General features: G+C 39.3%; 1 protein-coding gene across 1 annotated transcript in view; it reads left to right on the top strand.

Moving 5' to 3' along the window:
* Window positions 1-16,553, top strand: part of NF1 (neurofibromin 1) — a gene marked incomplete at its 5' end in the record, with an annotated part of 159,497 nt that overhangs the window by 58,548 nt on the left and 84,396 nt on the right. Inside the window, 6 exons of the mRNA XM_018570336.1 lie at window positions 2,173-2,354; window positions 2,446-2,657; window positions 4,549-4,710; window positions 5,228-5,331; window positions 5,730-5,865; window positions 14,564-14,626. Coding sequence (XP_018425838.1) covers window positions 2,173-2,354; window positions 2,446-2,657; window positions 4,549-4,710; window positions 5,228-5,331; window positions 5,730-5,865; window positions 14,564-14,626 — 859 coding nt within the window. The remainder of the gene's footprint in view (window positions 1-2,172; window positions 2,355-2,445; window positions 2,658-4,548; window positions 4,711-5,227; window positions 5,332-5,729; window positions 5,866-14,563; window positions 14,627-16,553) is intronic.

Genomic DNA, 16,553 nt, shown 5'->3' with positions numbered 1-16,553 from the left:
TATTTGACAGCAAAAATCCAGCCCTCATCAACTCTTTTCCACCTTTTTACATGTCTATTTTGTCCCCTACTGCCTCCACCCACTAAATTATTCACTGCCCAGGACATTGCATTCATTTCAGAAACAAGATAGATGCAATTCGTGATAAGATCTTCACTGTCCAGTTATCTTTTCCAATTAACATCCACTTTTATCCAATTAAAGTCCACCATCACATTGGTACTTTTCTCCTTTTATTCTGTCACTACAGAAGAGGTTGCAAAGCTTTTCTCGGACACCTGCCTCACCACCTGGACCCTGTTCCTTGACCCTGGTCACCTTCTTTCTCTGTCCTACACTATCTTACTCGGGTCTTAAAGCTTTCGCTCTCTACTGGCATCTTCACCTCCCCTCTAAAACATGCACTGGTCACCTCCATACTGAAAAACACCCTCACTGGACCCCACCTACCTGATTAATCTCAGACCAATCTCCTTACTCCCGTTAACCTGCAAACTCCTAAAACGCCTAATCTACAACCGCCTGAGCTGCCATCTCACTCATAACAACCTTTTTGGCCCCTTACAGTCTAGCTTTCACCCACAACACTCCACTGAAACCGCCCTCCTAAAACCCACTGACTTATTGAGTGCTAAAAACAATACACCATTACTCCTTACTCTTGCCATTAGACCTTTCTGCTGCTTTGGCCCAGTTGACCACCCATGCCTCCATGCCTCTGCTCTTTCATGGTTCTCCTACCTATCGACGCACTCCTTCTTTAGTTTCACCTACAAATCTACTTCCTCCTCTCCTCTTCCTCTTTTTGTAGGAGTCTCCCAAGGTTCTGTCCTCTGACTCCTTTTTTTCCTATATCTACACCGCTTCCCTTGGTCAGCTGATAAACCTGCATGGTTTCCAAAACCATCTATATGCTGATGATGCACAAATATATCTCTCCACTCCACAGCTCACCTCCTCAGTGTCCTTGCATGCTATCAGTTTACTAACTGACATATCATCAGTCTGGATATCACCCCCCATGCACCTTTTCCCTGACTTTGCCATTGAGATTAATAGCACAACTATCCCTCCCTCCCCCATTTCAAGGTGTTGGGTGTAATCCTGCCCTCTGACCCCACCTTTCAGCCTCACATCCAATCACTATGCAAATCCTCCACTCGCTTGTTATCTCTCGTCTTGACTATACCAATTCCCTCCTCGTTGGCCTACTTCTACACAGGCTATTCTCCCTTCAGTCTATCATGAATGCAACTACTAGACTCACCTGCCTCACCAACCGCCCAGTGTCTGCAACCCCCCTCTGCAATCCCTCCACTGGCTTACAATCGCCCAAAGAATAACATTCAAAATATTAACAAACACTTAGAAAGCAATCAACAACTCTGCCTCAGCTATATCTCCAATCTTGTATCAAAGTATCTCCCTGACCGCCTCTCCATTCCTCCCAAAACCTCCTGCTTTCTAGCTCCTTCGTCAACTCCTTCGATGCTCGCTTCCAGGACTGCTCTATGGTCTCTCCCATCCTCTGGAACGTCCTACCCCAACCTGTACGGCTATCTCCTACTCTGTCTGCCTTTAGGCAATCCCTGAAAAGTCATCTTTTGATTTCTTCATTTATGTTTAGGCATGCTGTGTGAATAAGAAAACATAACAAACCTGTTGTGGGGTTTTCCTAAATGTTACTGCTAAAGTGGAAATACCCTATGAGTGTATTTATTCAACATTTGTCATGATAATAGGGTCCCGTCCTAGTCCAGCATGCACAGTTGTGCAGGAAATGGCAATGACAGATGCCATTGGTAATGCTGCACACAAGAAGTTTATCTCCTGCCTTGCTGAGTTCTCCCTCTAGGAGCTCATGGGAACAACGTCTTCCTCAGCTCAGCAGAATTTACACACAAGTCAAGGCCTTGTTGCAGTGAGGGAATCAGAAACAGACTTCCAATTAGTTGTTTTTTTTTTACGACTGCTACCTAAAGACACTGCTGAGCAGATTACATGTGCAGTATATATTGGTGGGAAAAAGTGTTTATTAATAAGTAAGCATATGCCTCTTAAACAAGCATGTAGCTAAACCACAGACATTGGTCAGATGAGAGGCCTAAATAAACCCCATCAGCCTGATTTAAGGGTTGCAAACTTGTCTTACACCAGCTTTCTTTTGTTTAGGTATTTCACACTGTTCATGAACCTGCTGAATGATTGCAGTGAGGTTGAAGATGATGGCACACAGACAGGTGGCAGGAAGAGAGGCATGTCTCGGCGCTTAGCTTCCTTAAGGCACTGTACAGTGTTAGCTATGTCTAATCTTCTGAATGCCAATGTGGATAGTGGCCTTATGCACTCAATAGGTAAGTAGCCATTGCTGGCTTTGTGTATCCTTTACTGTAGTTGTTTCACTGAACCATATCACATTTTCATTTCTGCATGTTTTGATCTTAGGTCTTGGCTACCATAAGGACCTACAGACAAGAGCTACATTCATGGAAGTCCTCACAAAAATTCTGCAGCAGGGAACAGAGTTTGACACATTAGCTGAGACAGTTCTAGCTGATCGCTTTGAAAGGCTAGTGGAACTAGTGACTATGATGGGGGACCAAGGGGAATTGCCTATTGCCATGGCTCTAGCCAATGTGGTTCCTTGCTCACAATGGGTCAGTTATACATCTTAATTGCTTTTTTCAAGTGTAATGGAACAACCAAATGGTGTTTAAATGGTGATGTTATAATTGTACTGTTTTTCTCAATTATCTAACCTATTGCACTGCATTTAAAATTTTGATAATCTGCTTCATAACTATGCATAGTTTCTTAAAACCAAGCTTTAGGAAGCAAACAAACAACACATGTAATTTAAGACCCATTTGGAATGCCTGCACGCTAAATGTAAAGTGTACAGAAGGACTAATATGGCTACCAGTCATTGATGTAGCTGCCACATCCCGGGCTACAGTTCAGGGCTGCAACCAACTAATCGATTTTATAAAAATAGTTGGCAATTATTCTCATTATCGATTAGTTGGTTGGATCCCTTAGCTCACTCCTCTGGGAGGAGGGCACAGAAAGCAGTGGGCTTGTGAAATAGCCAGCATGCTATTGCAATTTGAAATGGCCAATATCAGGCTGGCTATTTCACCAGCCCACTACCTGCTGTATTTACATTCAGCTGCCATCTGCGGAATCTTGACACTGGCAGCTATCAGTCCCTGGCTGAAGCTATTCAAGCCCCATGTGCTTACAATACAATTATTAAAGAGAAATTTATGAAAGGCGGGTTTTGGCCTGACAAATTCTGCTGAGGGAGGTGCGTTGCAGTGCCGTTCATTTCAGTGGCACCCCAATCACGCCTTCCACCCACAGTGTGATCACCCGCTCTGGAACGCACAGTACCGCAATGCAATCCAGTGCAGTGCAATTGCAAAAAAATTGTGCATACAGTTTTATTATGACGTAAACTTTTGTAACACCTGCATTTGTGTCTCTTATTTTAAATTAAGGAGGTATTTTTTTTTTTTGACTCCGATTTAATGAAAAAAGAATCGGCCAACTAATCAATTATGAAAATATTCAGTTGCAGCCCTACTACAGTTCCCGTCTTTGGGTGAGCTTCTGGGCGCAGCAGTGTAGAGTGTGACAGTGCTAATGGTAGGTACCCTGTTTCCCCGAAAATAAGACCTAGTTGTGACCATTCCCAGGGCTGGTGGTGGCATAAGGGGGAACTTGAAGAGTCGCGGGAGAGAAGCAGCTGTGCCAACGAAGCCAGCGCTAGAGGAAGCGAGGCGGCACCGGAGGGAGCAGAGCCGCATAAGCCGATGCCTCCTCTATAGCGCCGGCTCCTGTCAGAGGCGGAGTGATTCCAAAGGCACTCCGCCTGTGAGGGATCGATAGTGAAAGTGCGCTTCGCTCTTTCTGGCCAGCCATTGGTTACCAAATTGCTCTTGAAAAGGTATGGCACCCCTGATCACCATATTTTTGTACATGAATACATGTAGACTGTTGTACATGAATAAGTGTGGATTGTTGTACATTAAAAAAAAAAAGACCTACCCCGAAAATAAGACCGTTGTGTGTTTTTTTGAGCAAAAAAAAAATAAGACTGTCTTATTTTCGGGGAAACACGGTATGCCTTCATGGACCATGAAAAGGCTGTCCTCTCCATAGTCCGTAGTGACTGGGCTTGAGATGTATTAGGCAGGCACACTGGCTATCTTGTTGCATGATCTTTGGTATGCCAGTGAACAATAACACACACATGGTTGTGCCCATCCTTGGCTCTCTCCAATCTAGTTCAGTAGGTTACAGAGGAAGGAATCCTCCACTGAAGACTTAGTTTTACCTGTGTGACAATAAAAACTGATATCTGATAGTTGCACTAGGTAAATTGATGTTTGAAGGAATGCAGAAGTGAACTGAAGTTTGCTTTGCCAGGTGTTTAATTTTCATTGTTATGCTGTTGTATATATAAATGTGTTTTTTGTTGTTTTTTTTTTGTCCCTTTTAATTCTCATTGACTGACTTTTTAAACTGTTTTTTTTTACTTCTTAGGATGAGCTTGCACGAGTCCTTGTGACGCTCTTTGATTCCCGACACCTACTGTACCAGCTTCTGTGGAACATGTTTTCTAAGGAAGTTGAGCTAGCAGACTCCATGCAGACACTTTTCAGAGGGAACAGCTTGGCTAGTAAAATCATGACGTTTTGTTTCAAGGTTTGTACTTCCAGTAATAGAAGATTGTGTGATACCGGCATAGAAGGCAATTTTATGTTTTAAAAACGCTTTTATGGCACTTGTTTTAAAGTGGTCATCGGAAGTGAAGGGACATTTTTCAGTGGCTACAGATAGCAGTAGAAACCTGATGAATGCTGTAGCTCCTTCCTCACTCTTTCCAAAACATACAAAAGATGAAGAAAAAAAAATTAGCTAGTGTTTCAGCCAAACAGTGTAACTAAATAGTTACATTTCTAACAATTGTTATATAATCAGGATAAGTCTTTCAGTGGGTGCTTTGTGGACAGTTATCAATAGCATGTCAAATGAGTTATTTTTCAGGAAAACATGTTTGTTTATTGTTTAGCTTGTTAAGCCTGCTGTTTCTCATCTCTCAAGGGGCATTGATGCTGCTATCCAAGTTGAGAATTTCTGCTTCCATCAGAGGTTTCTGAGACAGGCATTTTGGCACATTCCTTTTGAAACTTGTTCCAATGATTTCCTGTATTATTTTCAGGTATATGGGGCCACGTACCTTCAGAAACTTTTGGAACCACTATTGAGACTGATCATAACCTCTCCTGAGTGGCAACATGTCAGTTTTGAAGTGGACTCTTCAAGGTTTGACCTCATTTTATCTTATCAGACCCAAAAGCTTTATGACATTGCGCAGTAAAAGATTGACAGATTAAACACGGTATACTACAAAATGTACCTGGTCAAAACAAAAGAATTGCATTTACGGTTACCATTTGAAGACCATTTGTATTTGCAAGAATGAACTGGCAATATAGTCCTATTCATAAAAAATATATTTGTGCATTTATTTATCATCTAGCTTTATACCGTTTTGTAATATCTGAGACTAACTGCTTACTACTTGGCATGCTTTTTTAACCTTTTATTTCCAACTTTCATAGCACTACTTGTCATATGCTTTCAAATATATTCATTGTCCCTATAACCTATTTAACATGGCTTGGTTTATCTCTGTTGGGATTGTGATTATGTTTTTGAAGGTTGGATGGAGTTGAAAGCCTTGAAGAAAATCAGCGGTGTCTACTTCAGATGACGGAGAAGTTCTTTCATGCCATTATAAACTCCACCCATGAATTCCCTACTCAGCTGCGCAGTGTGTGCCATTGTCTGTACCAGGTATGCAAATCAGTATATAGCTGCTATATTTTACAAGAAGCAGTTACTGGCACTCTTTACTCTGAATGAATAGTTATTGAGAACTGCAGTGTTTTCAATAAAGTTTGAACATCCTGACATTTTCTCTCATACTAGTTACTGTAAATGTACTGTTTTGAAGTTTAAAAATGTAAAAACTGTAGAAGTAGTACATGTTGATAAAACTTTTACCTATTGTAATCATTTGCTGGTAAGTTTGACCCCATAACATAAAACACAATATATCCAGTTTTAAATATAAGTACGCCAAAATGCATTTTGCTACAACAGAGGTGAGTGTGTTTTCCACACCATCAGCCGACCATGACGGATAGGATGATCTTGATGCAGGTCTTCAAACCTGCTAGTTGATGCCACAGGTTTGTACAATTAGATGTATATGCCATTTGCTGGACATCATTCAGTGCAGCTCTACTTTAACGAGAGCTAATATTTGTTATTCCAATCTGGCTCTCTACAGGAAGGAGACCATTAGCTGAGTGATCAACAGTTATATGATCACTCGGCTTTTCATATATACAGCCAGCGTGACAGTTGCATTGTCACACCCCATATCTAAGTATTGTAAACAGAATACTTTACTCTCCCAATACTACTAACCCCAGTGGTGATTAAATACCACCAAAATAAAGCTCTATCTGTCCCCAAAAAATGGTATAAAATTCATTTCTGTACAGCGTTGCATGACGGAATAAATGTCAGTCAAAGTACTGCAGCGCTGAAAACTAAAAAATGGCCTGGTCAGGAAGGGAGGTCTAAACACCTGGTCTTGAAGTGGTTAACATCAGTCATGTGCTTGCTACACACAGAAGAGAAGTCTGTTAAAGTGTGACTTTTTTCTTTTTTTTTTTTCTCACTCAAAAAGCTGATAATTTCTTTCACTGTTTACTTGTGAAGCACAAGCATCAACATGACTCCGAAATGAATAATGGAATGTACATACTATGTGCATATTACTCTACAAACCTGAAAAGCTATGTAATGTCAATACGTGTAATCGGGTCCCTCGCTAAAAAGATAGTTCTCAATAGCAGGTTAGGTTTATATGAATGTGTCCTTGTTATATCCTTGGCATAATGTGAAACTGATACCCTGCAGTCTGTTCACCAGAATTAGACCTGCAAACTTCTTGGTGACGCTGCTTTCTTTTCCACATTATTACACATGATAATTGCTAAGCTTTGCTGTAATTTTTTTTTTTTTCTTACACATGTTAAATGTCTAAAGTTAGAAAAAACAACAACCATGCCTGATTTTACACCTGAATGTGGGTAAGGCAATTTAGAATTATGCCAGGTTCTGAACTGTTTTACATGCACCCTGCAGTTCTGTAGCAAGTTTTGACAGCCTGATTATTGCTTTGATAAGTAATTTTTTTGTATCCTCATTATGCTCATTTAGAATAATCAAGGTTTTGGCTATCGGCCATCTTTTTAAAATGTCAAAAGAGATTAAAACAAAATGTACACGAATTTAGTGTACAAAGTTTTTTTTTTTGTCTAGTTATTTTGTAGTATGTTTAAAGCCTACTTAAAGATTTAAATTCACAGAAATAGACCCCAATAGGATAAACACTGTACTTACAAACTGCATTATCAGTCTTGGCTTCACATTTCCATTATAGCAGTTGTGCAGTATGATTTAATAAGACTGTTCAGTCTAGTAGGCATCAGAGTTTGATAGCTGTCCTATCACACAGCCTCCTCTTTCTCCCCAGCACAAGTGTGTGAGAAGAGGGGTGTAGTCTTTACTGAGTGTTACCCAAATAACTCGTTTAAGTTATGATCCACTGTATAAGCGTTCAAACTTACAAGTGTATGGTTCTGAGGATTCAATCGTGAGATTTTTGAGCTCAACAAAATAACAGAAATGTATTGGTATATACCGTATTTTTCCGTCTATAGGACGCCCCCCACTTTTCTTACCCAAAATTCAGAAATCAATATTTTCCATTTTCTCTTTTGCATAACTGATTACATCCAGTTAAAATTTAGCAGAGTAAGACAGCCGCTTACTGGTACCGGTATTTTTTTTGTTTTCTGACATTTTTATGGGCTCACTGTTGCATCTGGGCACTGGCTACACGCGTTCCGCAGCATCAGCTGACGTCGGGTACGTGACCTCATGATTGGAGGAAACCTGTTAGCGTGTCTCTGCAATCGGACGTTTCACTCGTGAGATTAGTTTGCAGAGATATCGGTATAAGACGCCCCTCCATTTTTAGGTAAATATTTGTAAGAAACAGTATACGTAAAAATACGGTAGTATTAAGACTTTAATACAGTGAATCAACAATCTATTCACCTTCAAAACGCAAAGAAAAGATTTAAGCATGCAAAATACACAGACCTTGATATATATTAGACAAACGATAGACATGTAAGTGGGGAGGGAGTACATGTATATTTACTGGTTAATTATCACATGAGGGCCCCATTCTGGTTGTCTAAAAAGACTAAGTTTTCCTCCAAAGTCTGGATTAATATGTATTTGTGGTGTACATACGAAAGCATTGAGGGCCATCGATTGGTGGCCTCCCAATACTTAATCTAATCAAATTAGAATCCTTCTCTGGGGATTGGATAGTTCCAAATACTCATTGTTAGAACTTCCAACCCCTTTCTATGCAACTCTTTAATGACGGTATGGTATTCAAATTTTATGGTGGAAAAATTCTAGATGCGCAGTTGTCCGTAGGCTAACCCCAGGGCAAAATTGCATCTAAACCAGGGCGGACAATCTAATTGTTTACTACATACAAGGGTCATTTGAAGCTCTTAGCCAGAGACAAAAAGAGAGTATGCACCTATTGTGAAGAAAAGGGGTCTTGGCTCCGAAGTCTTCATGGATGTTATTATCTCTCGTCTTGACCATTTACAATGAACAAGTCTGGGCAGTCATAATAACAGAGTCCCGGCGGCAAAAGTCGCCGGGAGTCTGTTTAAACAGCCCCGATGCTGGCGACGTACACTGTACGTCGTCAGTCACGAAGGGGTTAAAAATCCCCATGTAATAAATTCCACAGGACAGTTAAAACAATCTTCCTTACTCCAGTCACCCAACATAGAATATGTTTAATTAAAAAAAAAGCTTCCAGCTTCTGGAATAATTCTAGTATTTGTTCCTACATTTGCTTAAATGCAGGTCCTCTTGCCAGCGGTATGCCTCCTGGCTCTAGGTACATCATGCTGTGCTTTAAGTAATCTGTCCCCTGGATGAGATTTTTCAGTCTGCTCCATGCAAAGCTGGTCTTCTGTCTCCGAGCAGCACAAACTAGCGTTGGCCATGTACAGCTTGTTTACAGTGTGGATAAATGCAAATACAGGACAAGGCTTTGCTGCTGTAGTATATGACTTTATTGTCTCTTGAGCGAAACAAGAATGTAGAAATACTTAGACATTTGAGTTTTTTTGCTGCCACCTCCTTGAGATTTGGACACTGGCAAATAGAAAAAAATAATGTTAAAGGCCAGCCCCCATATAATCCGGCCTCTGTCAGATTTCTTTGTCTAGTGCCCTAGGAGGTTGGACGTCTTCATCTCAGCTCTGCTGATAAAAAGTAAAATGTTGGGGTTTTTTTCTTCATTGAGACAGTAATCAGCGATCCCCAAAAGCCCTACTTCTGCTGAAAAGATCTTGATTTTCGTAAAGTGGGGTAGAGTTACAGCCTCTGTCAGGGTCTTCTTTTTTATTGCCATCTATATCCCTATTGGGGATATTTACCAATACTTTCTGTCATGAGAGGAAGTGATGGAAAGTCTATCCAATGGGGGTGTTTACTTTTTGAGTGGTGAGGTTCGGCTTTACTTGCACATGAAATATAGATCAGAATGTGATGCTTTTTATTCAACTTAAAGGCTGACTACCACTAAACTTTTTTTTTTTTATGTTTGACAGGGTGGGCAAGGCACAGCAAGGTTCTGTAACCCCATTAGTGGTATTTCCCCTCATTTTCTCTTAATAGAAAGTGATACAAAATCTCTCCAGAGAGGGAAAATGACTGCAAAGATATAGCTTCTTTTTTTTCAATAAAATTGGGAAGGGGTAAAACCTTTGTCAACTTATTACTGCCTATGTCTTTCCACAACAGGTTTTTTTTTATTTTGCTAAAGTTGGGCTTTACAATTGTTCAGTTCTCCAATTTTGTTCTGCAAAATTGTGAAGTATTTTGATAGTATTTCTGGTTATTTGTGACGTAGTTTTTGATCAAACTCTGGTCTGTGTTATATGTAAGTGTATATCAGGACAAAAACAAATGCAGTACATCTCCAAAACATGTAGATTTCTCATGTTTACCCATATAAAAAAGCTCCTAGTACAATTTGCTCCCTCCTGTTTTGTGCGTTTCTGGGATTGAAACCCCACCCAATGTCTTCAGCCCTGCTTGCTGGACTACAGAATTCCACTTATCCCCCACAACGCTTTTGAACTTCACATGCATGCATCGATTAATTTCCCAGCAAACAATGCTGCTGCCTGCCCATGCACAGTATGCAGGGGAAGTGCTCTTTGGAGATGTGGTTTTTGAGGGCATGCTAATGTCAATAGGCACTAACCTCACAGCAGCTGCCCCTGCAAAAATTTTACAAATCTGGGGATGTCATCACAGGAAGCTGTTTCTTTTTACAGGGACAAAGTAAAATAAACTTATTGTGGCATGCTCTAGAGAGTTGGGTTAGGAAGTTTGGCTTAAATGTAGGTAATGCCTGGACATACATTGTAAGTCTGCTGTGAACAATTTGTCAGGAGCAGTCTGTAGTCCTATTGTTTACTAACAGGTTAACGTTCCATGCAGTTTGCTTTTACCGAGACATTTAATTCTCCACCTGTACATAGCTGAGACTACCTGCAAAATACCAACTATTGGTGAAACATGAGGACAGGTCTAGAAAAAAATAATAGAACTTATTGCGAAAGGTTATCATAGGTATGAGAGAACCTGCAGAATTACTGAGAAGGCAATAAACACCTTTAGTACCCAGGAAGTGTTCTGGCTGGTAGATTTCTGAGAAGTGCTTCAGTGATGTAAATGTGTGAGGAGACAAACTGCACGCAGACATGTTTGTATGATGGGAAACTGTTTGTTTTTGTATACCTGTCATGTTTTTGTATACCTGTCAGGTTTTTGTTTAATTTCCTGAAAGTGTATGAGGATGTTGGTCATTTGAAATGTTATATTTACCTTATTTTCATTATGTATTGTTGCCTCTGCAGATTTCAGGTCGTAATCCTTTTTAAACCCTACCATGGAACTGCCTGTGTTTTAATAGCAGTGGAGTTTTCTTTTCCCTGTTTCATTGATATACGATCCTGTTCCCAGGAGTTAGCTGATGCTTTAGTTTTGCTGACCATTTAGAAAATCAGACTTCCGAAGAGACCACATGGGAATTTATACAGGTTCTTTTGTGATGAATTTTACATGAATTGTCTGTGCAAGAGTGTCATCCCGTTCCTGTAATATATACTCATTTCATTTGAGCTAGCACTCAGTAAAAGTCTGATACTGTGATTAGTAGCTATTGTAATATATTTCTTTAGGTTCTCATAATTTGGGTTAGCGTTGGCATTAAAATTATGTATAATCTGTGTCTTTCCCCCCCCCCACTTTTAAGTCCGCATTCATTACTTAGATTTTATGAAAATTGGAACAATTATGCATCTATTGCTTGTGCCAATTTTCTAGGTTTTGTCTCAGATCAAAGATTCTGGTTAATTAGGCCAGCATCTACACTTTTACACCAGCCTTCATAAATATGTCCTGATCATTTTCAGGAAATATAGCTTTTTCAGGGAGTTTTAGGCTGCAAACCATGCATATGTGTTAGCTCAGCGCTGGAGGATCGGAGCGGGGAGCTGGGGAATCCCTGCAGGGAGCGGTGACTGACAGTCACTGCTCTCTGCAGAGAAATTATCGAAGTGAGCGAGCGACTGTATGTGATCGCTTCATTCTCGATCAATAGAGCCGACGTGTGGCAGTTTCATTGTCACACTTCGGCATAGTGGTCACATAGAAGAATAATTTAAAACTTAACATTTGATTTTCTGCTGTCAGATTCCTGATTTTAGTATACTTTTATTTTATTTTTTTCCTTACTGGATGCACATCAACAAAGAAAGATTGATTTCAATCAAACAATTTGAATACATTTTTCAATAGGTATATTGCAAATGGTTATATTGTTAATGCCCTTGCCTCCTATTTGCTTATAAGCAACTGGAAACCTAAAGTCTTTGCATCGTATATTTCACTAGACTATTGGTCGCAAATCAGTTAGGATTTTAAGTTTTTAAAGTGTATTTTTACTTTTGCAGTCACTTTTTGCATAACAGCTACTTTTATATTTGTTACACGTTCTCATTCACATAGTATTACTTGAAAACATATTGATAAATTGCTCCTTACAGTTTTCTTCTTTTTTTCTGAAAACTCCAAATCTGAGTTTGCTGTGCAAGTGGGCTGGGGAGATACAGTTTACCATAATTAGCCCTGTTTTCACTGTCCTAGCAGATCCGATTCTCAGTTATAAACCATAGCTGAACACTGTGTCTGTCCTAACAACTTAATAAAGATATAGAAGCTTGGCTTCTGCATTTTATGTTAATGTGGGAAACTCACTTTGGGGGCAGAATCACTTTGAAATTGTTCAGAGTAGCTTGCAGCCTTGACAAAGGCCTGCTCCAAAGAAACCTTTAAATGTAAGCAGTATATAATTTAACTTTTTTTTTATTTTTTAGGTGTGATGTGTGAATGGGAACACAAAACAGACATTCACTTTAAACACACGTCCTGTAAGTTTTTGTTTAATCCTGCAGTTAATTTGGGACCTTCACTGGTGTGAATTTAAAGTGAACCTTCTATGGCAAATAAAAGGTCTTCCCCTGCTTACCCAATGCAATAGGTTTTAAAAAGCAATTTGTAAACAAACCATTCGCACACAAAAAAAAAAAAACTTACTTTGGCCTTGGTCTCTGAAGCTTCCAGGAAGCACAGATGATGATGTCATGCCTCCCACCATAGCTGGGGGCTCGAAATCCCATGAGAATACATGCTTGCAATGTGCTCCTTAATGCAGTCTTCCGATGTTAACTTTTTTTTTCTTTTAATAAAGTAACATTAAACCAAAAAATGGGAAATCATTTCAGCACTTGATGGTCTGCGCTACTAAATAACTTAAATGCCTGTGTTGGCAGTAGTGCCCACTTAAGTACTGTAATTTCCCTAAGGTCAAGAATGCTGCAAGCTGAGTACAAGTTGATGAGATTTTAGAAGCAATTGACTGTAGCTTTGGAGGTAAGACGCATCAGTGAATGAACTCATGAGTGATCCAGAGGACCTAAGACTGTTCTCAAATGCAAGCTGTATGCAGCTGAAAGTGTACTTTATTTGCCCACCCACCCAAGCCCTTGGTTCTCAATTTAATGGCATTGGCAGCGTTTGAATGTTAGATTTGGAAAAAGCATAGTTATTTAAAACTGGTCTGTGTGGCAATGCCAATTGGTACCTCAGGAGAGATGAGTGCTGATAGGAAAATATAACTGTTTTGGGTCAATTTCTTCTTTTTTTTTTTTTTTTTAGTTTATGGGTTTTCTCATTTTTGATTTAATATGATTGTTTAAATATAGGTCTTAAATATTATCATTTACATTCATTACAAAGGATTTCCGGAGCACTGTGGGTTATCTAAAAAGACAGCACACCAGAATCAGCCTGCTTTAATACTTTTATTGAAACCTCAAATGGATAATGGATGAGTTACTGCTGTGTCTAAAGTTCAGCTTGTCTTAATGACCTCTTTAAACATTTAACATTTACAGCAGGTGGTAAAGATACAGAGTAAAACTCCAAACAGTGTCAATGTCCCACATTCAAGCTTTGTGGTTGTTCCAAACCAGAGGCTTATGTCAGGCCTCCTTTGTACTATGGCCAGAACTGCTTTTGGGTGCTGTAGTTTGTAATGCAATTTTCATGTATCGGAACATGTTAGATCATCAGTAAAAATCTACCTCAAGTTCTGCTGCAATACATGATAGTGAGCTGCAGGTTAAGGGATGATATGAAAAGATATATATTTTTTTAAAATTTCATCCAGAGTATTCTGTGCTTTCCTTGTATATTTTTAGGCAGCCTTAACAAAACTTTCACTTTGAGGGCTTGTAGATTGTAAAGCGTTTCACCACTGTATTGCAGATTTCCCCTCACATCCATCTACATTGCAACATTTCTGTTGGCAGGGCTGCGATCTGGGCATTTTTCCAGCTGTTACATTTTACCCAATATTCTCTAGGAAGTTGCTGAACCAAAGTCACAAAATTGTAAGAGCAAAATCATATATATACACACCACCCAGGCTATTGTGCAGAAAATTAGCCTATTTCAAGGCATACCATCTGAAAGCAAGAAACATGAATTTTGGTTTGTTCATTGACATGAAAAAGAGCATCAACAGAAATAGTAGAATTGATTGTAAGTGTGTAATAGCATTCTATGTAATTTATACGTCAACCGAAACATGATTGTTATTCCATTACTGTGTGTTACATTCTGCTCAGTAAAACTGTATGTGACCACATTGTGTTTTTTGTTTTTTATTTAATTTTTAATTTATTTTGCTTTGTGTAGTTGGTGCTGTGACTTGTTTGTGCTCATCTCTGTCCTGTAGGCAACTTGCCACTCCCTACTGAATAAAGCTACAGTAAAAGAAAAAAAGGAAAACAAAAAATCAGTAAGTTTGTAGAACTTTCTCTTAGCCATTTTCTTCCCCAACACAACAAAAAATTGACTTCTGGAACCAAAAATAATCCTAAACCGTTTTTGTTCTATTTTATTTATTTAAGCATCTTCACTCCAGCCTCAAGTCCTTCACTGTCAAAATCATTCTACTAATTCTGGCTCAGAAAGCTTTCATTTCAATTAACACACTGAAATTCTTTTAGTTTTGCTCCTCTTCTGCGTGACTGATTGATACAAAGGAAGGGAATATGGTTTTGGCTTTACTGTTTGAGTATTGTTGACAGTACGTAATGCAGGGGTTGGTTGGTCTATTTCTAGACTTTAGGGTCCGTCACATCTGCTGCTTTCTAGATGCTTGGGGTGCATAGGCCATTCCTTTCTTTAATTAAAAAAGGGTCTTTCTCTTACAAACTGTTAACAAAACGTATGTGCAATATAAATTTTCACACTTCCATTGGCTTTAGAACTTTGCTAGTCCCAATTCTACAACACAAGGTAAGATGAGTACTATGTGTATTATGTTGATTTATTTGTCTGATATAATTACAGTAACATCTGTTTCGGTAGCTTAAAGTGTATGTAATGCTTTACAGTGAATGGATTTTCTTCTCTTTTGCATTTTTAAATATACCATTTAGAAGCATTTTGATTTGCTTGATAAGTGCAAAATTGTTTTTGTCAGACATTTAGAATTGTCCTGTGTCCTCTGCAGACTTTCTTTATTATTTCATAGAATCCTCCCAGGTCTTATATTGGACACAGAATGATTAGTCTTTGCGTTGTAGAGATCTGGGAGTGGTTTACCAAAAATTGGGCAGGGCTAACACAACTCTGCCCAGAACAAATCTGAGTTATGCATTTCTGGCAGATCAACAGGTATTTTTCTGTACATTCTGTAAATGTGCATGCATTGCAGAGATGTACTGCATATGCTTTCTTTTTTTAAATGTAGTCTTGCCATACAATTACAATTTAATTTAGACATGAACTCATAGCTGAAAACATTATTAACAAGTGAATTTTAAAATAACATTAGTTTGTTAGGATCTGAAATTCTGTATTTAATACGTCTACCCAAATTTTTATATGAAAGTATAACTAGGGCCATGCAGTTCTTGGAGATTCCTTAGAATGCATGGGGCCACTAAAAACGCAATATTGGATGAATTCTTTGGAACTCCATATGACCAGATGAGGGTAACAGGTTTAAGGCCCCTTTCACACGGGCTGATCCAAAGTGGTTCTATGCACAGATGCCCTCCTGATCAGAGCAGATGTCAGGTCCGGCGAAATGGGTGTCTGATCCGTTCGTTTTTAAGGGACCTGGCTGGAGTCGGGGGTAACCAGATGTAAACAGACGCCAGTCCGTTTACACACAGCTGACCATAGAGTAACATAGGGCATCCGATCGTGTCCGCTTGAAAAACTGAAAGGTGGGCGCATTTGGACTGCCCATGTGAAAGAGGCCTAAGGCCTGGTTCACACAACGTTTTGTAGCGCTTTTTCTGTCCTAAAAAACGCTCAAAAAATATGCCCCCCCAAAAATCCCATTAATTTCTATGGCCCTGTTCTCATCTGAGCCTTTTGTCGCAATAAGCAAAGCGCCTGTTGCTGGAAAAAGTACATTAACTTTTTGTTTTGGCCCTATAGACTCAATACGAAACACTTAAAAATGCGCGTTTGCTGTGTTTTTTGTGTATTTTGATGTGTGTTTGCTCATTAACATCCATGAGCTAGAATCTGTTCACAAAAATGTGCAATTTGATTTATGTGCATAAAAAGCACCAAAAAGTGCATCAACAACGCACGTAGAAACCTCTAAAAAACGCCTATGTGTGAACCCAGCATAAGTGTAATTTTATACCACGTCGGCTGCTTTCCTCTTGTGTACATTTTTTCATACATTTGTGAAAACAAAA

The sequence above is a fragment of the Nanorana parkeri genome, unplaced genomic scaffold (genome assembly GCF_000935625.1).
Source record: "Nanorana parkeri isolate BGI_ZX_2015 unplaced genomic scaffold, ASM93562v1 scaffold1510, whole genome shotgun sequence".
In the NCBI taxonomy this organism is placed as follows: domain Eukaryota; kingdom Metazoa; phylum Chordata; class Amphibia; order Anura; family Dicroglossidae; genus Nanorana; species Nanorana parkeri.
The sequence above is the reverse complement of the archived record's forward strand: the minus strand, read 5'-3'. Positions and strand labels throughout refer to the sequence as shown.